Genomic DNA, 23,818 nt, shown 5'->3' with positions numbered 1-23,818 from the left:
ACATCTTGACAGTGGTATCGGTAAGACAGAGTTCTATCCAGACGGACGCCAAGGTATTTTGGCGTCTTGTTGTGTTCCAGCATCTGACCACGCCATTCCACCTCCAGCGACCTTCGGGCATGCTTGTTTCTCAGGTGGAAAGCACATACCTGGGTTTTTGTGGGATTGGGTTTCAGATGGTTTTTATCATAGTATAGAGCTAAGTCTCCCAGGGCATCTGTCAGTTTCACTTCGACTTCATTGAAGGTTCTTCCCTGAGCTGCCACCGCTGTAATACCCTGTATAACATAACAATCCTTTATACTTTTGTAATGGCGAAGTTAAGAAGATTTTGAATATAAAATAAAATACAGGGTGTTCCATTTAAAAAAACAAAAGTTTGGTCTGCCACTATATTATCGAACATCCTGTAACATTCTAATTAATTTTGAAATGTGAATCTCGAAGTTGGCTACAATTTTTGTTAATAACTTTTATTGCTATCTATTATTATAACGGATCTACGGAGCTTAACCCCACTAATCAATCACCCTGTATTTACATATAATTCTTATAGTTGATAAAAGTATTATATTATTGTTGATTGATGCAACCCAACTCCAATGATGAATCGCTGTACCGTTTAGACACGACGATAAATTAAAACAACTCGATCGATAATAAGTAGATGCAACCCGATACCAACTTCAATCCAACTCCAACTTCGATAAGTCGCTGCGATGCACCGTTTACACACAATGATAAGTTGCAACAACTCCATTGATATTGATAAGTTGTTTGATTTATCGCTGTGTCTAAACGCCTCTTTAGGAGATACTTATTTAAACAATTATTAAATGGTTAATATCAAATTATCTAACGGGTTTTCAGCCTGGTACCCTCGAAAAAAAGAATCTACGCATCAAAAAACATGCAGAAGTGCATACTCAACCCCCCTGACTCCTAGACTAATTTTATGGATCCAATTTTCCACATAAAAGTTGTTATTGGTGTTGTATTGGGAGAAAACTGACACCACAATCGATTTCAACAGAAGTTTTTACGGGCACATTTTTATTAGTTCTTTAGTACCTAATTTGTCCATTGTTCTTGTTTTATGGTTTGTTAACAACGTTGTTATTTGTTGCAGGTGGGCCAAATTACGGGTGGCCATGTTACCTACAGTCATAATTCTTGAACCACTCTCCGAGTGCATGGTGATCGGAGCTTGTGCAGCTTGGGCGGCCAGCCTGTTGTTCCGATGGGAGCCCCTAGTTTTTTATTTAATTCATATATTGGTATGGTTCTTGTGTGATTGGATGTTGTTATCAATAATACAAGTAAGTAAAATATATGCTATATTAACACGTTCGCGGACACCTAGTTTTTATAGGTGTCAACTTCACCCTCTGAAGTTACAAAATGAAACTCGATTTTTTCCGATATATCGAACTATTGGAGATTTTTACTGAAAATGGACATGTGGCATGACTATGGCAGGAACATCTGAAAAAGAAATTATAGTGAAATTTGTGCACCCCATAAAAATTTTATGGGGATTTTGTTCCCTTAAACCCCCCCAAACTTTTATGTACGTTCCAATTAAATTATTATTGTGGTACCGTTAGTTAAACACAATGTTTTTGAAACTTTTTTGCCTCTTAGTATTTTTTAGATATACCAGTTTTAATCGAGATGCAGCTTCTTTTTTAAAATGTTAACATAACAATTTTATGGAGATTTTGTGCCTTTACACCCCCCAAATGTTTGAGTATGTTCCAATTAAACTATTATTGCGGTACCATTAGTTGAAAACAGTGTCTTTAAAACTTTTTTGCCTCTTAGTATTTTTCCGATAAGGCACCTTTTATCGAGATGTGGCTTCTTTTTTAATATGGTTCAAAATATACTTATAAAATCTGTAATTTATAAATAAATTTTCATATTATTATAGGGTCTCTATAATCGTACTTAACAGTATACAAATATGTGGTGGATTTGAAAAATATTCAAAATATTTCGATAAAAACTAGTTAGAAAAATTACTAAGAGGCAAAAAAGTTTTAAAAACATTGTGTTTAACTAATGGTGCCACAGTGATAATTTAATTGGAACGTACACAAAAGTTTGGGGGGTTTAAAGGAACAAAACCCCCATAAAATTTTTATGAGGTGCAGAATTTTTTTTAATATTTTGCTGTCATAGTAATGCCACATGTCCGTTTTCAATAAGAAAACTAAAATAGTTTTCGATATATTGGAAAAAATCGATTTTTATTTTGTAATTTTAAAGGGCTGTAACTTTTTTTTGTGTGCATATTTGTACTAGGGTAAGTTAGGTTCAATCGAACTATTTTTGGTTCCAGAATATGTGATTTAATTTATGACCTGTATTTTTGTTACACCCTGTATTTTTAGAGTGTATTATGAAGACTTACTACTATTACTACTATTTTAATTTTTTTTGTGTTTTGTGTACCACCGCAAGTAATGAACTGTACCACCAGTGGTACATGTACCACAGATTGAGAATCGCTGTTTTAGAATGTTTAGGTTGTTTTTTATAAAAAAAACAAGGTGCGGTAAATGCCGCTATGTCCATATAAACTGCTCGTCATAGAAAACGGGCACCCTAAAAAATTGGTAATTTTTGAGGTTGCGTATCTCCTAAACCTGTTGTCCGATTTAAGTGATTTTTCGAATATCTTATAGCCTTATTCTTTGTCAATATCCCTTTAATAATATTTTTGCTAAACAGGTAAATTTTCATTGTATACTGGGTGTACGTATCAAACTGTGTTTTTTTCTCAAAGTTCGCAACACCCTGTGGAATATCCTAGCATTTATAAAATACTGAAATTAAAACCCAACTATACCCTCAGGTTTTCTCAACATTCTGTTTTTTGATTCATTTGCTTATGTTGGATAATACAAAAGTTAGGTACTTTAACAATTAGCCATGTTCTTTTTCAGTACAGGGTGTTTCTAAACAAGTGCGACAAACTCTAAGAGGTAATTCTGCAGTAAAAAATAATGACAGTTTACTTTATAATCGTATGTCCCCAAATGCTTCATTTGCGAGATACAGGATGTTAAATTTTTTCTTACAAACTGACGATTTATTTATTGCTTTAAAACCGGTTGAGATATGCAAATGAAATTTGACGTAGTTATTGCACATTTTTTGACAGACAATTTAGAATTTTATATTCACCATTGGCGTGCATACGGGTACGTATGCACGCCAATAGTGAATATAAAATTCTTGATTGCAAGTCAAAAAATTCGCAATAACTATCTCTTAGAACCTACCAAATTTCATTTGCATATCTCAACCGGTTTTAGGGCAATAAAATAAATCGTCAGTTTGTAAAAAAAATTCAACATCCCGTATCTCGTAAACGAAGCATTTGCGGACATAAGTTTATAAAGCAAATATAATAAAGCATTATTTTTTCATGCAGAGTTGTCCCTTAAAGTTTATCGCACTTATTTACAAACAACCTATACTGATGAAGAACATGACTAGTTGTTAATGTACATAACTTTTGTATTATCCAACATAAGAGAATGAATAAAAAAACAGAATGTTCAGAAAACCTGAGGCTATAGTCGGGATTTAATTTCAGTATTTTATAAAGGCTAGAATATTCCACAGGGTGTTGCAAACTTTGAGAACAAAACACAATTTGATTCGTACACCCGGTATACAATGAAAATTTACCTGTTTAGCAAAAATATTATTACAAGAATATTGACAAAGAATAAGGCTATAACATATTCAAAAAATCACTTAAATCAGACAACAGGTTAAGGAGATACGCGACATCAAAAATGACCCATTTTTTAGGGTGCCCGTTTTCTATGACGCGCAGTGTATGTCACAAAAGTTGTGCAACTGGACAAAGCGGTACATGCCGCTCTCGATTAGTAAATGCAACTAAATCTTTATTTCTGTAAAAAATAATAAAGAAATATCCTTATAACGAAAATATAATACAGAGATACGCTTATATTAAAAAATTTAATTTTTGCGGTACAGTTTTTTTTCAAAATTAAAAAAAAAATGTTTTATTTTAAATCCAATTTTTTTCAAAACTGAGCACTTTGAACCAATGAAACTTGATAATATAAACAATACATAAGTAATGTAACTTGTAAAGCGGTAACGATTAATTTTATTTAAGAAGGTAAAAGTTTTTTTAAAAAACAAAAATAAACCTTTTTTTAAACACTTTAAAAAAGTTGTAATAAATTTTCCCCGAAAAGTGCTCCGTTTTTTATTATTTCACGTTGAAATATTCGATTTGGAATTTGACGAAGAAGAACCTACAATTCATTAGCTGCAACTCTGCTTCTACTGGATCTGCAGACCTCACGCATACACCATTTTTTTCAATTTTTTTTAAGCTATATTTTTACTAAGAATATTTTTTTCGCTAAAATACTTACTTTTTGAGTTATTTCCGAAAAACCGTCCTAAAACATTTTTTTTGGTTAAAAATGAACACATTCACTCGCAAATAACTCGAAAAGTATTGACTTAGTAAAAAAACTCTATAGAACAAAAGTTACTTAGAATTAGTCATTTTATCCAATTCCGGACTTATTTTGAACGTATATTTTTTCACCCCAGAGAAAAAATTTTTCACCCAGTATTTTCCAATTTTTGTAAAATGGAGGGGATATAGGATTGTAAACTTTTTCTTATACAGGATGTCCCGAAAAGATTGGTCATAAATTATACCACAGATTCTGGGGTCGAAAATAGGTTGATTAAACCTCATTTACCTATATACAATAGTGCACACAAAAAAAGTTACAGCCCTTTGAACTTACAAAATAAAAATCGATTTTTTTTTCATATATCGAAAACTCTTAAAGATTTTTTATTAAAAATGGACATGTGGCATTTTTGTGGCAGCTTCATCTTAAAAAAAAATTAAAGTGAAATTTGTGCACCCCATAAAAATTTTATGGGGGTTTTGTTCCCTTAAACCTCCCCAAACTTTTGTGTACGTTCCAATTAAATTATTATTGTGGTACCTTTAGTTAAACACAATGTTTTTAAAACTTTTTTACCTCTTAGTACTTTTTCCATAAGCCAGCGTTTATCGAGATATTTTGAGTATTTGTCGAATCCACCACATATTTGTATATGGTTAAGTACGATTATAGAGACCTGTTAATAAACTAAAAATTTATTTATAATTTACATTTTTAGGCATATTTTGAAAAAGAAGCCACATCTCGATAAAAGGTGACCTATCAAAAAAAGACTAAGAGGCAAAAAAGTTTTAAAAACACTGTGTTTAACTAATGGTACCACAATAATAGTTTCATTGGAACGTACACAAACATTTGGGGGGTTTAAAGGAACAAAACCCCCATAAAATTTTATTGTAAATATATTAAAAAACAAGCCGCATCTCGATAAAAACTCGCTTATAGAAAAAATACTAAGAGGCAAAAAAGTTTTAAAAACGTTGTGTTTAACTAATGGTACCACAATAATGAATTAATTGGAACGTACACAAAAGTTTGGGGGGGTTTAAGGGAACAAAACCCCCATAAAATTTTTATGGGGTGGACAAATTTCACTATAATTTTTTTTTAAGATTTTCCTGCCATAACAATGATACATGTCTATTTTCAATAAAAAATCTCTAATAGTTTTCGGTATATTGAAAAAAATCGATTTTTATTTTGTAACTTCAAAGGGCTGTAACTTTTTTTATGAGCACATTTGTACTAAGGTAAGTTAGGTTTAATCGAACTGTTTTGGACCCCAGAATGTGTGGTATAATTTATGACCAATCTTTTCGGGACACCCTGTATAATAATAGACAATTTCAACTACCTATTTCCAAATTTACATCCTTCCTTTATTTTTTTGGAGGTTTTCATAAAATTTTGCCTTCCCTGATCGGGCTATAATACAAATTTGAGGTATACGAATTTCAGTACTGTTCATTTACTTCAAAACTGTTTGGCACTGACAAGTTTTATTTATTTAAAACTTTCGTGATTAGATAAAATGCCAAGTGTTAGATATAGTTAAACTCGTATTGAACTGAGGATTTCAATAATAATACAATATACAGAGTGTTTTTAAAAAACTAAAGTGACTAATATTATCAGAAAAATGGTAAATCTGTCAACATTGCAAGCATCAAGTTTTATAGCATATTTTACTATTATATTATTTTAATGAACTAATAATTCATATTTACTACTGTGTTTATAATATACGTATATAGGTATAAAATATTATTAATATTTTATACATAAAACTGGACTATAAATGGAAATTTTATCGCCTAACAAATACATTGATAAGGTTTTATACTGATATTGTTTTTATCAAACAAAATATTTAATGGGCCATTTGGTTAATATTATAAGAAATTAAAGGTACATTTTAAATTTTTATTATAGCTATTAAACATACACGGTGATAAAATTGTTTTGAAAATTACATTTCTCATTTTCTACACACATCGCAAAAGTCTAGGTCAGGGACGCGCCAAGTAACTTCGGCGCCGTCGTGCAAAATATTGATAAGCGTCTTTGTTTTATCAAAATTACCAGGGTAGAAATATTATTCTGGGAAGACCATAGAACACAAGTACACTTATAAAAAATAATATATTCTTCTTCTTCCTTCTTGTATGTAGGTTTTCAAGCCTGCTTCTTCTTTAATATTAGCCTCCTAAATTGTTTAGATTATCGTACCATCTTTTTCTGGGTCTGCCAATACTTCTTCGTCCATTTGGTGATTTATCTCGTGCTATTTGTACTATCCTATCCTCCGCCATTCTACGAATGTGTTCATTCCACTCCTGCTTTCGTTTTGTCACCCATCCATTTATATCTTATACATTGCATGCTCTTCTTATGTTTTCGCTTCTCTCCCTATCCAGCAGACTTTTCCCTGTTTTTTGTCGAAGTATTTTCATCTCTGTTTTTTCTAGTAGTCTACGATCTGTTTTTAAACCAAGAGGAGTAATTCAAATTTACCGCGCCGTAATGCTTGTTTGTAATTGGTTCAAACTCGGGCAAATTTATTCCACTGTTATCAAATTTTTACACTAATGACATTTATGAAATTTTGACACTACTGGCATTTCATAGGTAAATTCCTATAGATAATTTTAAGATATTTTAACCCAATTCACCTAGTCCGAAAATGTTTCCTAAGGGAGCTAGAGCTCTTTGAAGATGGCGTCTTGTATTTAGTTTTTCTTAAATAACTCCAGAACGCTTCTATTGAAAAGAAACGAAAATTGGTACACATATTTATCTTCTAGAGATAAATCGATTCCATGTATTGCGAATTTCTAGTACCTAGTTCTAGTTTTGTTTTGGGTAGGGCAACAGTTATTTTATCGCATAAATTTTTTATCTTTAATGTTTAAGCATTTTTGACTCTGGATTATTAAATTTTCACAATTCTACAACTAAAAGGTACTCTTGTTTTAAGTCGATAGGATACAACGTTTTCTAGAAAAATCGATTTGAAAATTTTTCTTGTTTTGAATTTCCAAAAAAAAATAAAAAAAACTATTTAGAAATTCGAAAATTGGCACGTTTATTTATATTTCAGAGATGAGTCGATTTCATTAATTGCGGATTTCTAGTACGGGTCATATGCGTCCGTTTTGGGTAGGTCAACGATTATTTTATCGCATAATATTTTTGTCTTTAATTTTTAAGCATTTTTGACTCTAGATTATTAAGTTATGAGGTATTCTAGTACTAAAAGTTACTCTTGCTTTAAGTTGGTAAAATACACCGTTTATTTTAAAAAGTTTTTCAATTTTTTTTTTAAATTCAAAAAACGAAAAATTTTCAAATCGATTTTTCTAGAAAACCGTGTGTCCTACTGACTTAAAACAAGTGTACCTTTTAGTAATAGAATACCTCACAATTTAATAATTCAGTGTCAAAACAGCTTAAAAGTTAAAGACAAAAAAGTTATGTGATAAAATAACTGTTGCCCTGCCCAAAACATACGCCTATGATCAGTACTAGAAATTCGCAATGGAGTGGATCGATTTATCTCTGGAAGATAAATATACGCACCGATTTTCGTTTTTTTAAATTAAAGCGTTCTGGAGGTATTGAAGAAAAACTAATTACAAGACGCCGTTTTCAAAGAGCTCTAGCTCCCTTAGGAAACATTTTTGGACTAGTGAATTGAGCTAAATTGTCTTAAATTATCTGAAGAATCTCCTGTCTTCATTTGTCGGTAGAATTTCTGGACAACCTGTGTAGTAGTTATGAAAAATAATATATAAAACATTATATTCACAATGTATAAAATATATTGCACAATAAAACAGAACAGAATAAAAACTATGTGAAAGTTATAAATCATTACTTAAAATTATTAAAAAACTGAAGATAAAAAAATAAAACATATTTATATTGCGATTTTTTTTAAACAAACACACTTATTATGATGAAAACCAACGGAAATTTCTTAAAGAAATTGAACTTTTTTTGCTTTACCTTTGACAAATTCATTAATTTGATTTAATTTGATTCAGGTCCTTTAAAAACTCTTTAGAAATTTCTGTAGAAATCTGTAGAAAGCAAGATTTTCTAGCCGCTCCTAACCCATTCTAGATCTTAAGTAATTCTTAATTAGTTTAGTTTAGAAAATGATCTCTCGGCTCAAGCTAAAGAAATCGGTATAGTTAATAATATATCTACGTAACGCAATAGTAATATTTGGGAATGAGTGTACTAAGTTATTTTTTGCAATGTTTTTTTTACTTTAAAAAATATTTAGTTTTGAATTGGATATTTATTTAACTTGCCGACTCAAAGGGCGCCTTTAACGCCTTGGCGCCGTCGTGCGCCGCACGACCTTGCCCATATGGACGGCGCGTCCCTGGTCTAGGTATATTCTTATAACATAATAAAATTAATAAAAATAAATTCACGTGGTCGTTTAATTCCAATTGAATTTGTACATTTGCTCATCTTGTACATTTTTGTGAGTAAAACATAACGGCAAAGGTGATAACTAAGGCGCGGATTATATGTAAGTTTCATATTTTTACATATATTACATATTTATAGATTTAAAAAAGAAAGTGCATATTTTAGTGGTAAATACATATATTTACATATTTTCGTCACTTTACTCTGCAAAGAAAAACCCGAAAACCATTAAGACGTAATTATGCAGGGCCTGTCCGTTTATTTCTATGTACAGTGGAACCCCGTTAACTCGGATTAATCGGGACCGCGGCCGATCCGGGTTATCGAAAATCCGGGTTAGCCGGAGAAAATGGTAAAAATTAATAAAATATGGTATGCTTACAGATAAACTTCGTTATAATTGTCACACAGACACTGGTAAACCACGTTCGCATTCCACACAAAACCGCACATACAAAGCGTCGTCAAGAGTCTCATTCTTAGCTTTATTAGCTTTGCACCGATTGTCCAAACTGTCTTTTGTTATCATTTTGAAAAAAAATTCTTCGATTTTAGTTCTATTTTTCTTCCAATCCGATACTGTAGATGTACCGACACCATATAATGCTGCAAGATTCACCTTTATCAATTCTACTTAATGCTTCTAGTTTCTTTTCCATTGTCACTACAACATTTTTACGTTTTGTTGCCCTTATAGACAAAAGACACGCACACAAAATCTGAATAGATTTACGCACGATTACAGAACGGAAGCGAACAATACGACTTTACTACACACAATACCGTCTCTGATGTTATGTTATTTAATAACAGTGATGACTAAGACCATTGTTAAAAAAATAATTTTAATAGTCTTTTCTAAACAATGCTAAGACAGTTTCAAATAAATAAAGGATAATACAGGTGCCTGTTGTTTTCGATAACAGGACAATGAATGTGGTGTGCCATGAGTCATTTTTACTATGGTATATGTAGTTCAAATTACACAAATACCCATTATCTCTCAAATATTATATTACATAGAGTTGGTACAAAACCTCGTGAACCTTGAAAATGCGTATGTATAACCGAAATAAAATGAAGCCAAAAACATACGACTATTTTATTTGCTGCGAATTGCGCGACAGGGTCCCATCTGCACCCTGATATTTTCAGTAATGTCGGATTCAATCGTTTTGTTCGTATATTGACGTCACCAAATGAATGAATTAGGTTCACGAGATTTTGTAACAGCAATACATTTTTATTGTTAAAATGTTTGTCTGATAAAAATCGGTCCGGGTTAGCCGGACTTCGGGGTTATCGGGGGCCGACTTATCGGGGTTCCACTGTACTATTTACCTGACCTCTTAACAATTCTTAATTTCCGCAAATTAAGTTGACCGACTTGGATGTGGGGCCTGGCATTAACCATAAATTATCATAAAATGGACTATTATTTATTTTTCATTTATAATTTGAATAGACTTACAGCTCCCGAAACGAATCGTGGCCGATGCGATGACAAACGCTGAAGATCTGTGCAAGGCAATGGTTGCTTCTAACATTCCATTAAAAAAATTGAATAACGTGTAAGATCGTTTTTGGAAAATATTGCAAGTTTAACGTCCCGGATGAATCCACGTTGAGGAAATGAAGTGTCGACTCTAAATATAAATCAACAATGATCCAAATACGGGGAGCCATACGTAATAATTAATCCACGAGGAAAAATTTCCTGTAGTTGGCTGTATACCATTACAAAAACATGATTCAAAACTTGCTTCCATACAGTCATGATGTGAACTTGTCAGATAGAGCTCATTGGTACCTCGGGCGAAAAACATTGGATATCTTAATCATCCATGTTATAATTCACATCTTAGTCATATGTTCCGATGACGGATCAATTGTAAAGGGTTTTTACCCTGTAATTTTTACTTTGGTGGCTTGCATGTAGATTCTAAGATTGCACTGATGATGATCGGTCAACCGATTGAAAACTAGTTCTGTCTTTGATGTAGCCCTGTATAGGGATTTTAATAAATATACCTTTTATAAAGGATTTTACGTAATAATTACTTTTATGTTATTTTGGATAAAACTACAGACGCCTGCAGAAGATATTATTCATCTGCTAATTGGCGCACTAGAGGAACATGGTCCAGGAAACTCATTTTTAATATCTTCAAAACAACTTGAAAAAACCAACAATTTGACCGTTATACGATGCATTCAAGACACTTTGACAAACTTCTTTTTGCCACATGCCATTCCATTAAAAATTTGTGATTTTCTTATCGGATGCTGGGGGCAAAATTTAAAAGTATTTTATCAGAATCTTTTTCATATTACTTGTTTAGCTCATGGAGTTAACATGAGTTGCACAGATTATCAGAGCCCAATTTCCTCTTGTGAACGAATTAATTAGCAATGTAAAGAAGGTATTTCTTAAGGCTCCTTTGCGAGTTCAATTATACAAAGAGAGACTTCGCGACGTACCGCTGAAACCTGTACCCCCCAACCGGTATTAACTCGGTGGGGGAAAAAACGTAAAAAACGACATATCAGACTTTTCACAGGCTGTCATATCATCAAAAGCAGTTTTCGATAATAAGGAGGTGCATTAAAGTCTGATATTTATTAAAACGAATTATAGTTTTATCCCGGAACCAATTATGTTCTAGAAAAGAAGTCGCAACTTCTAGTTGATTTTGTGAAACTAATTGAAAATTTTCAGAAGGAATGCCAAAAAGTCAAAGGCGACATTGGTACAAAAGCTTTGGGGAAGCTTAAGCAGGTTTTAGAAAATAATGAAGGCTTCAAAATTACTCAGAATGTGTCATACATTTTTAGAGGCCATTTTGATATAGAAACGTTTATTGATGGAAACCTGTTAAAACAATTAATTATGCCCCTATTACCTCAGTAGATGTGGAGCGAACCTTCTCTTTATATAAACACAACATGTTTTCTGATAAAAGACAAACCTTTACCCTAGAAAATATGTAAAAATAAATTTGCTGAGTATTAACGTTATTTGTTTTTAGCTCATTTTATATTATTATTGCTTTAATTTATTTATTACATATTTTCGACGAATGCTTACATATTTATATTTTAAAAAATCTTTACATATACAGGGTGGTTCATCTTATTTGCCTCGGTGTCTGTACGGAAAACCACTTGATATTTTAAAAAAATTTCTTCACAGTAATATACAGGGCCAATAATACTACAATCTAAAAATAATGCGAATTATACAGGGTGCTCCAAAAAAGAGCGGTATATCAAAGTTATATTTTTTCTTATGGAATGCCCTATATATGATGACATTATTGAATTGACCTTAAAAATAAGCTATACTTTCATAAGTGTTCCCTATACCTAAATACAGGGTGTTTTGATTTATTTCGATTTTTATAAAAATGTAAGGTTTTAGAAAAAAATAAATATCTACGAATCTAAGAATCAGTAACAAATTCTTTCTTGGATCTTAATAACTGACTATTTAGCATACTTAAGCAGATGCTTATTGCAACAAAGTTTCTTACAGGGTGGTCAAAATATGAGATTGTTCTATTAACAAATTCAAGCTGTAATAACTTACTTAATTTAAATTGAACACCCTGTATCTTACTAGTATATCGCGTAGAAAATATACTTAGCTTTCAATTTGTATTAGGGTTTCCTATACCTATCTTTTTACAGGGTGGCCAAAATATTAGATTGTTCTATTAACAGATTCAAGCTGTAATAACTTACTTATTTTAAATAGAACACCCTGTATCTTACTAGCCTATCGCGTAGAAAATTTATTTAGCTTTCAATTCTTATTAGGGTTTCCTATACCTATCTCCCTTCATTTGTTAAATATTTAAAGATTTCCTTATTTGCAAGCTTTAAAAATTAGAATTAAGTAAATATGTCGTGGTTACATATATTATGTCCAACACATCACCAACACCGGCAATATACTTAGACATGATACTGTCATTAATAAAATTTTCATTGTTATCATGTAATCACACACACACAGAGTGTTGTATTATTTTAGTTGATTTTGGCCTACATGTGACATTGAATAATATGTTTATATTAAACTGCATACCCTATATAAGATGCCGTATTCTGGAAGATATTTAAATTATATTTCATTCCGTATAAGTATTTTCCATATCTTAAACCAACGGTTATTAAGTAAATTTAAGAACACCACTTTTTGTTTGAATCTTCGAATCGCAGTTACAAACAATTAAATGCAATGGCTACTATGACCAAATATTTACAGAATAACATGTGTATTGAGAATGTTTACATGAAATTGAAGATATTTTAAATATCTTCCATTATAAAGAATAGAATATCGAGTATGTCATTTAAAATAAGAACACTCTGTGTGATGAAATGATAAAAATATAAATTTTATTAACGAAAGTATCTTGACTAAGGTATTTAAGTATATTGCCGGTGTTGGTGATGTGTTGTACATAACCACGACATAGGTACTTAATTCTAATTTTTAAAGCTTACAAATTAGGAAATCTTTAAACATTTAAAAATGAAGGGAGATAGGTATAGGGAACCCTAATACGAATTGAAAGCAAAGTAAATTTTCTACGCGATAGACTAGTAAGATACAGGGTGTTCCATTTAAAATAAGTAAGGTATTACAGCTTGAATTTGTTAATAGAACAATCTAATATTTTGACCACCCTGTAAAAGATAGGTATAGGAAACCCTAATATAAATTAAAAGCTAAGTAAATTTTCTACTCGATAGACTAGTAAGATACAGGGTGTTCTATTTAAAATAAGTAAGTTATTACACCTTGAATTTGTTAATAGAACAATCTCATATTTTGACCACCCTGTAAGAAATTTTGTTGCAGTAAGCATCTGTTTAAGTATGCTAAATAGTCTATTATTAAGATCCAAAAAAGAATTTGTTACTGATTCTTAGATTCGTAGATATTTATTTTTTTCTAAAACCTTACATTTTCAAAAAAATCGGAATAAATCAAAACACCTTGTATTTAGGTATAGGGAACCCTTATGAAAGTATAGCTTATTTTTTAAGGTCAATTCAGTAATGTCATCAGATATAGAGCATTCCATAAGAAAAAATATAACTTTGATATACCACTCTTTTTTGGAGCACCCTGTATAATTCACATTATTTTTAGTTTGTAGTATTAATGGCCCTGTATATTTCTGTGAAGAAATTTTTTTAAAATATCAAGTGGTTTTCCGTACAGAGACCGAGGCGAATAAGATGAACCACCCTGTATATGTACATATTTTCATATATTTTCATACATATAATCCGCCCTTTAGTGATAACGAATATTTAATAGGAGAGGAAAAAACCATAGATTTTATACTGCAGTAAATATTCTGCTAGTTTCGATTTTGTTCATGTTATAAAGTTCTTGTTTAGTTGGTGCATTGAAAATATTGTTTTTTATTATGGAACGATGTCATTTAACTTTGGATGAGATGAACAGGGCTGTAGGCTTTCTTCAATGTGGCAAGCGGCAAACTAATGTAGCCGAGCGCATGGGAGTCCCTCAAAGTGTTACAAGTCAATTGTGGCAGCGTTTTTGTGTCACTAGAAGTCCAGCCGAACGTCATCTACATAGGACGTGAGGGCGCTACAACTGCAGCTCAAGGCCGATTTTTGGTGTTAACTTCTAGAAGACAACGAACAATTACAGCACCTGAATTGGTTAACGACTTGCAGCGGGCACACCAGGTAACCATGGGCCATGATACTGTAAGGAATCGTCTCCATGAAGCCAATCTCCAAAGTCGAAGGCCATTGAGATGTCCACCTATCTCCAGAGGCAATCGCGATGCAAGATTAGAGTGATCTCAAGAATATCGAAACTGGGATGCAAATTATTGGGCTATAGATATTCTACGACGAATCTAGATTTAGATTCCATTCAGATTCTCGACGAGTAAGAGGGTAGAGACGATATGGAAATGTACAAAGCTTAAAACATGTCCAGGACGTTTACACAGATGTGATACACTAATGGTATGGAGTGGAATAATAATCGGTGAAATATCAATCGTTAACCGAAATAATTGGGGGGCAGGTCGTTTCGGATAACAAGAATTTCGGTTAAAAATAACATTTTTTTTTGTATTCTTCTTGCATCAAATTACATAGTATTGGAGGGATATAGCTGCAAAACATTGTTGTCAAAGGAAAATACAAAAGAAAATAGAAGGTTTCTTTGTAAAAATAATCTAAACATGTTCTTTTTCCTTAATTTTATTGTTTTTTTAAATTCACTTTTCATTGACGTAATTATTCAAACTGTCAGCCATTTCGGTTAATCGATGTTTCGGTTAAAAAGGTTTCGGTTAACGGAGGTTTTATTGTATCTCGTTTTTCCAGACCGCATCCTTATAGCTCAGCAGTACCTCGACACAATTTTACTACCTATCGCTCGTCCGTTTGCTAGTGCGGTAGGTCAAAACTTCTAAGTCATGCATGATAATGCTCGTCCACATGTCGCACGTGCAGTGACAGACTGGCTTACCAAGGACGGTATTGATGTGTTGCCTTGGCCAGCACAATCCCCTGACCTGAATCCCACCGACCATGTATAGGACATGGTTTCCGAGAGCGGCTGATAGAAGAATGGGCAAACGTACCTCAACATGATATCGACAATCGCATTTCGTCTATGAACGACAGATGTAGAGCCGTAATAAATCAAGGTGAACGCCATACTTTGTATTAATTTTGTTTTTGTTTTTATTAGAACCGTATTTTGTGATGATCATTTTTTTTAATTGTACTTCTTCGTTATTTTTGACATTTCAACAAATTTTTTTGTATATAAAATACTACTAATCACTACAAATCGATTATTATTTATCCAAAAAAATTAAAGAAGAAATTAAATCTCTTTCTAAAAATATCCCTAGACTTTTCCGATGTGTGCGCAATTTTTGACATACAAATAAGAATTTTGTATTCATCATTGGCGCGCATACGGGTAATGGTCTGATTTTTTTTAAGAAAAAAATAGTACGCCGTTGAGTTATTTCAAATTAATAATTATTTTTAAATTCCGCGTTTAATTTATGGTAAAAAACCTCTTTTGTCTTATTTTCATATGATGCACCGTTTTTAATACCGTTCATATGATGCACCGTTCATATGATGCAAAAAAATAAACATCTTAGCGCGTATTTTTCATTTCCTTAATACATTATCAAGAACTATCTAATACAATACATAATACTAAACTAGAACAATAACAGAAAATAACACTAATAAGATTTCAACTAGGCGCAAAGCTACAACAAATGTTCAAAATGACCTCTTTCAGAGGTGACAGAAGAATTTTATATTCATATTTGGCGAGGTTACGGGTAATGGTCTGAATTTTTTTTAAGAAAAAATAATACGCCACTGAGATATGTCAAATTAAAAATCATTTTTGAATTCCTCGTATAATTTGTGAAAAAAATATATCTTGAATTTTTTCCTTATGAGGCGCCGTTTTTATAAAAAAAAATAATACATTTTAACGCTTACAAAGTATTCGAGGTCGTTTCCATATGTATAGAAACTTACTTCAATTTACTTTGTAAACGTTAAGATGTTTTATGTTTTTGTATAAAAACGGTGCCTATATGAAAAAAGGCAAGAAAGATTTTTTGTCGTAAATTGAACGAGAAATTCAAAAATGATGAAATATCACAGTGGCGTACTATTTTTTCATTAAAAAAATTCAAACCATTACCCGTACGCGCGCCAATGATGAATACACAATTCTTGTTTGTATGTCAAAAAATGCGAAATAACACCTTCTTAAAACCCAGCAAATTTCATTTTCATAGCTCAACATGTCTTAGAGCAATAAATAAATTGGCAGTTTGAAAGAAAAATTTTAACACCCCATATATCGTGGTTGCGTAACTTGAGGGAATTATACGGATGCACATTAACCAAACTATTCAGAGCAGCAGCATATAAGATCAGAATAGCCATGATGATTGCCAACCTCCGTCGCGGAAATGGCACGTGAAGAAGATCTCGAAAACGAAGCATTATTGCGGACATATGTTTATAGAGCAAACTGTCCTTATTTATTCATGTATAATTACCCCTTAAAGTTTGTCATACCTATTTAGAAACACCCTGTATATCGGCAATATTACTCCTATATGTAGGATGGAGATACAGGGACATGTAATGTCTCGTATAAATATGTAACTAGTCAAATTAATGCAGAACTCGTAATTTTTCCAAAAAAAACGTTATTGGTTTGAACTACATCCGTATGGCAATATTTATGGCCTTGACTTCTTCTTCTTAAAGTTCCATCTCCTATCGGAGGTTAGATATCATAATGGCTATGGTCACTTTGTTGACTGCTGCTCTGAACAGTTGTAATGAACTACAGTTAAATCATTCTCTAAGGTTCTGTGACATTATTTATAATGCTGCTCACAACCCGGCCTATTTATTTCCGAAGCTTCTCGGCGTTACGAGAAAAGGCCAGTCCTTACCAGGGCGTTCGAGGCGAGCGCTGCCGAAGTATATATAAAGAACCGAAATTCGTCCGCAGGCCAGTCAGTTAATATTTTACCATCGCGTGAATTATTGTAACGTGGCGATCGGGTTATTGAAATGTATATATTTTTAAAGTAGATAAATAATATTTGTAAATGAATTAAATAAGTTAGAAAGTGTAACATAAATTAGATATTGTTGTAAACTTAAGTGTTAAATTGTAAGTGTTACAAATTAAACAATTTCAAGTAAGTCTTTTATTTATTTAATAATAATTAAAAGTCAATTCGCGTAACATTGGTGATCAGAAGTAGGAATTAAAATAAATTCGCGTAAATACAGTTCGGAATAAATAAATAAATATAAATCGTAATAAATAAAGTGTCTTCACAACAATGTCTTCACAACATAAGAAAATCACTGATTTGATCGTTAAGGAGCTCCGCAACCAGTTAGAGGAGAGAGACATGGACACTACTGGGAAAAAGGCTGATCTAGTCGAACGTCTAAAGAACGCTCTTCAAGAAGAGGGTCAAGATCCAGAAACCTATTTGTTTGAATACAAGCATGCTGCTGTGATCTCGTCGATTTCGAAGGTTTCTGGTGAAATCTCCCAAGTTTCCTCGGATGTTTTGAAGGTTTCGACAGACATTACATCGTTAGAGAACAAAGTTTCGACAGACATTACATCGTTAGAGAACAAAGTTTCGACAGACATTACATCGCTAGAGAACAAAGTTTCGACAGACATTACATCGTTAGAGAAAAAGGTTTCTAGTGAAATTTCCCAAGTTTCCTCGGATGTTTTGAAAGTTTCGACAGACATTGCATCGTTAGAGAAGAAAGTTTCGGGTGATATTTCATCCCTTGACAGCAAAATGACTAACGAGATCTCTAAAGTCACTTCGGATTTTGACGACAAGATATCGTCCATAAAATCTACTTTTGAAGAAAAGATCAAGGAAATAGAAAAGAAAATGGAGGAAACGGAAAAAGTAGACAAAGGGATGGAACCCATCTTAACAGACATTAAAGATGATGAAACAAAATACAAATTGGAGCCACGGTCTATAGTTGAAGGGAGTGTGGGTTATGCTCGTGTTAAGGTGCCAAATTTCGACGGAAAGTCATCATGGAACAATTACATGAAACAGTTTGAAACAGTTTCAAGAGCGAACGGATGGTCTGAAAAAGACAAAGCTGTAAATCTGGTTATTGCTCTTTTCGAGCATCTCCTTGGCACGCGTTCGAGCATGCGTTGTGCACAGGTCTTCATGCCCAGCCTAATGCTATGAAACAATTAAGTGAACAAAAAGTCCTCCACTTTCGATCGGAAAAACTGTAATAATACCTATCCCCAGCTTTGATAGAGCCAAAGGAAATGCTTGAAATATTTTGGGTATCATACAAGGTAAAACAATTGACGGTTGATATAGAGTTGGTACGAAATACGGAACAATAAACTCTTTTTTCAAGAAATCAAATAAGAGAATGCAAAAGAAATTTCCTAATTTCAAAGATGTTCCAGACGTTAAGCTGTCTCTGTCTCTAAGAGAAATTAGTAAAAAAGATTCTAAAGGAGGACAAGCAAGGACTTATAAAATGCTACTGCAATAAGAAATGCTCTTCCAAATTACGTATGTAATTTCCATGCTCTTCCAAATGTGAGAATAAACAGTAATTTTTTTATTTTAATTACGACAATATAAAAATAATAAACATTAAAATTAAAAAATGACGTTTTATTCAACCTAATCTAATAAATTACGACATTTTAAGCTAGATCGGGGTTTGACTAGTCAAACCCCGATTTCATAAAATTAAATTTCGACCTTTGCCTGACCAACTTGGTCTCTCCTAGGTTTGACTAGTCAAAGGCCGAAACTCTAATTTATTTCGGGCTTTGACTAAGACCGTCAGTCAGACCTGAGGATTGCCTAGTCAAACCTAGGAGTACCTGAAATTCGGGCTTTGACTATAACATATGCATTTTACAAATAAAATTATTAATGTTAATATTTAAAATAAATGCATTCTATTTTGTATTTTTTTAGTTACTAGATTATTTTAGATAGTATATTTTTTCAATTTAATCATTTTTTTTTTGTTTCATTGTTTTATTTTTTTTTCAATTTTTTTTTTTAATTTTTTTGAACATATTTTACAAATACCTATAACTAATTACTATAATATTTTACTATCCGACAAGAAAGATACCAAACAGTCAAAAATTTTCTTTTTATTCAGTGACAGAATAAAGAGAATATTTACAGGGAGTGGGATGTTCTGGTCTATAATTCTTTTAATTGGGTGATTGGTTAGGTGTTTATGCTTCTTGCATTTAAAAAATATGTGGTTCAAGTCACTTTTAACCTAACATTCTTGACAAATATTCGAATCTAATATGTTTATTTTAAATAAATGTGCAGTATAACAGGCATGTCCAAATCTAAATCTACTGATGGTGGATATGTATTTGCGAGGGAGGGTGAAATTATTATACCAAGGTTTTTCTGGAATAATCGGTTGTATCAAACTGTATTGTGTTGTTGATATGCTACAGTACCTTTCCCAGTGTGTTTTCCAGTTCTTCATCTGTTCAGTTCTTAAACAAGCAAAAGCATCTAGAATGCAGGGCTGATATTTGGTTACTGTTCCATGGATGAGGAAATTTTTAGCTAATTGGTCTACGTGTTCATTATGTGTAAGTCCTGAATATACTTTGATCCACATAAGTTGTATTTTTTTACTTTGGGACTTGCCGAATAATGTGTTTTTTCCTACTCTCACAAAAAGCATCAGAGCACCATTAACTTTATACGAAACTACAAACCGACTAACTAGCATGTACTAATACATCAGTTGTCAGAATAAGTTGCCAAAATACACTCGCTATGCCATCATAGGCGACTTTCTCCTATACTATAGTAAAAGCCAGAGTTAGAATGCAGTATTAGTCTTACGGTACGCATGGATGCCGCTCATGTAGACACAGTGGTAGGTGCGTGTATACAACCGTAGGCAATTGTGTGCGCGTGCGCGTATATTCCAGTGCTATGATTCTTTAATCCGGTCCTAATGCACCGCTCGGGGCAAAACGGCAACGTGGTCGGCCGTTCTCCCGTAAGAAATACATTGCCCTCTGATACCTGCACTGCATTCTAACGGTGGCTTCTACTTTAGACTTTAAGCACGGTATACGTACAGACGGTATGCCGATTTTGGCGCCTAAATTCCGTCAGTTTCGCGCACGACGTCAGCTTCGAGGAACCCACACACTTGCCACTTGACTTGCAGATACATTTTTACATGCATTTGTGAAATTCTTTACACATGAAAGTTTTATGGAGCGGAGAATATATTTTGTTACTTTTAATTATTAGACATTATTGAACGTGTTAATATTCAATTTATTATTTGTATTGTTTTTGGTATCGTGTGGGTCTGGCATAAACTTAAAATGCCGAATTGTGCCGTATATATAATTGCAAAAACTATAATCAAAGTACAAAAGGTACGAAAATAAAATACTTCAGCTTTCCAAAGACAGATAATTTGTCGAAACAATGAATAATCGCTTGTCGCAGAGAAGATAAAATTAATTTAAAAAATGGCAAGTTTGGAATTAATTCTAAAATGCATATTTATAAGAAATTGATATAATATCAAAAATAAGTAATAAGAAGATACCAAAAAAGAGCTGTATTAAATAAATATTTTTATCTATAATAATATACGAGTATTTTATGTATAAGTAACTTTAACTTTTTTTAGCAACGATTTGCTCAATACAGTTTGAAGAAAAACATTTTGAAATTCCTCTGAAACAAAGGCTTTTGAATTACAATTCAATTCAACAGGTATACATTCTGGGTAAAAATTCGACAGCAATTTTCACAGAAAATTGAAATACAACAGATTTCAATGAGGAGTGTTTGTTGGATATTCTTAAGAACTCTCAGGGCGTACCATCTGATCCAGAATCAGAAGAAGTTTGCTTGACACAGAAAATGTTGTTAAACATTGCAAAAATTGACGAGGCGCTCGAAACAAAAGAATATAGTCTAAGAGCTAGAGGCGAGAAATCATCGTCATAAGTAATATGGAGTTTGGCATGTGAAATGTGTCTATTGTATGTTGATAATTACGACCCCTTTCAGGCTGACACCTCAGTGGATACAGGGAGTAGCAATAAGGGATGATGAAAGGGGAAATTAACGCAGTCATTAAAGGTTTTCACCTCCTATTTTGTTAAACCTCCATCGATTTACATGAAAATTGGTGAGTAGTTAGAACATACCTCAAGAAATAAAACTGATATGGTGCCAACGTGCGCTTTTACCCTGGGGGTGGATGCCACCCCTTCTCAGAGGTGAAAATTATTTTCCAAGGGACAAATTTTAAGCAAAATTTATTACCTCTAATTATTAAAATAAATCAATACTTTTTGAGTTATTAAAGATCAAAGATTTGAATTTTTCGTGAAATAAATGCAGGGTTTTTCGTAAATAATTCAAAAACTGTAAGTTTTATCAAAATAGTTATGATTACCAAAATTGAAGATAATAAAAAATAAAAGAGATTTCTTATTCGAAAAACCTTTGAGAATTAATAAAAAGTGAGTTATAGGTGATGGAATGTTTTTTTTTCGGCTAGTACCCAAATCTATGTATTCAAGCTCAAATAACGGGAACACGGTGCATTTTATAAAATATATTTACTGAACACTTGTCAAAGTACTTGGAAATATGTATCAAATGAGCTCCCGGAAAAGTTGATACAATTAAACATTATGCTACAAACATTTTTCAAAGTTTAGGCTCCAAAAATTTGGAGCTTAATTATTATATTATTTATATAAGTTTTTAAAATTGTTTTAAGACATTTATATAAAATATACCAAAAATGTATTTGAATATTATGTCAAATGTGCCCATTATTGGACACCCTCAGTTTCTGTACATATTCAGTTTATACAGGGGTGGTTCTAGACCAAAAAAAGTGGGGGGCAAGGGAACACAACCGCTGAATAAACAAGATAACGTGCCATTTTATCGAAAATTATAGTACAAAAGTACTGTAAAAACTGAAGGGGAGCAGCTGCCCCCTGCCCTGGCTAGAACCGCCACTAAGTTTATATCGATAGAAAAAATTCAATTAAATATAGAAATAAGATAAAAATAATATTTTAGTAACATACATTTAATTAATAATAATATGTTCTTTTTATCATTCGTAACTTCATGCATGTGCTCTTAAATTGACGCTATTGTATAGGTACTTGCTACTGTCATTTCGGAGTCGGCGTTTGCATTGAATATATCCATCTCGATCTGAGCTATATCAACATCTTTTGCGAACACGATACATTACAAGTATTTGGTTGAACGCCTATAAAAAAGATCCAACAGATCTGGTTATTGAACAAAATGGTTGGGAACTTGCTGAAGATAACACATATAAATTCAAATGGTTTGAAGGGCCTCAAATGCCAGAGATTGTTAGAGATATTATTTTTGAGAATGAAACAGACGATGAGATGGATGATGAGCAAGCTGATGATGATATTCATAATAGCGAAAGTGATGAAAATAATTATGATAGCGATTTTAGTTAATGTGACAACGAAAGTGAAAAATAAATAGTATTTTCAACGAAAATTTTGATTTCGTTTATAAATTCGCAAAGTCCGTTCGTTCGTTCCTGCGTTGCCACCCCTGCAATATCTGGAGCTTATGTACCGATGTCAATGTAGTTTTATCTCCTGAATCCAAATCTTTAAACGGCATTTCGATATGTCAAACCATCTTCGAGAAATGTTAACGAAAATTTCATATTATTTCAAAAATATATTACTTCATATAAACTGTAAAAGAATTGAAATATCAAATAAATAATAGTACTTATTAATTTTAATGTAAGTAATCTTAAATGGCAAGTTACAAATTTTTGGTGCTGTCTACCCAATGATTTATGTATTATGTATATTATATTGTATAATATACAGTGTGTCTACTTAAGTTGGACACACATATTATGGGACACTTTTTTATTTTTAATCTTACGAAATAAAGTTATAATTCATAAAAAGTTCTGCCTCGTCTAATACCTATGATCCAATCATCAGATAGAAAATTTTATCTATATTATAGGAGGTATTTTAAAAAATATGAATTTGGCTCAAGATTAAAGTACCTTTTTTTCACACTGTTGTAAATTATTGTTACTACGAAAAATTAAAATTGTTTGGAACTAAAAATTGTGTTCTAATATATGCAATAGTTGTTATTATTATAATTAAATAATTAATAATTATTATAATAATGTAACTATTATCTACATTCTTCTAATAAAAAGAAAATATTTAA

General features: G+C 32.2%; 1 protein-coding gene across 1 annotated transcript in view; it reads left to right on the top strand.

Annotated features, from left to right (window-relative positions):
- Window positions 1-23,818, top strand: part of LOC114333918 (ceramide glucosyltransferase-B) — a 330,856-nt gene that overhangs the window by 286,874 nt on the left and 20,164 nt on the right. The window contains exon 6 of the mRNA XM_050641309.1: window positions 1,130-1,319. Coding sequence (XP_050497266.1) covers window positions 1,130-1,319 — 190 coding nt within the window. The remainder of the gene's footprint in view (window positions 1-1,129; window positions 1,320-23,818) is intronic.

Source organism: Diabrotica virgifera, chromosome 10 (assembly GCF_917563875.1).
Source record: "Diabrotica virgifera virgifera chromosome 10, PGI_DIABVI_V3a".
Taxonomy (NCBI): domain Eukaryota; kingdom Metazoa; phylum Arthropoda; class Insecta; order Coleoptera; family Chrysomelidae; genus Diabrotica; species Diabrotica virgifera.
This window is presented reverse-complemented; position numbering and strand designations above follow the sequence as displayed.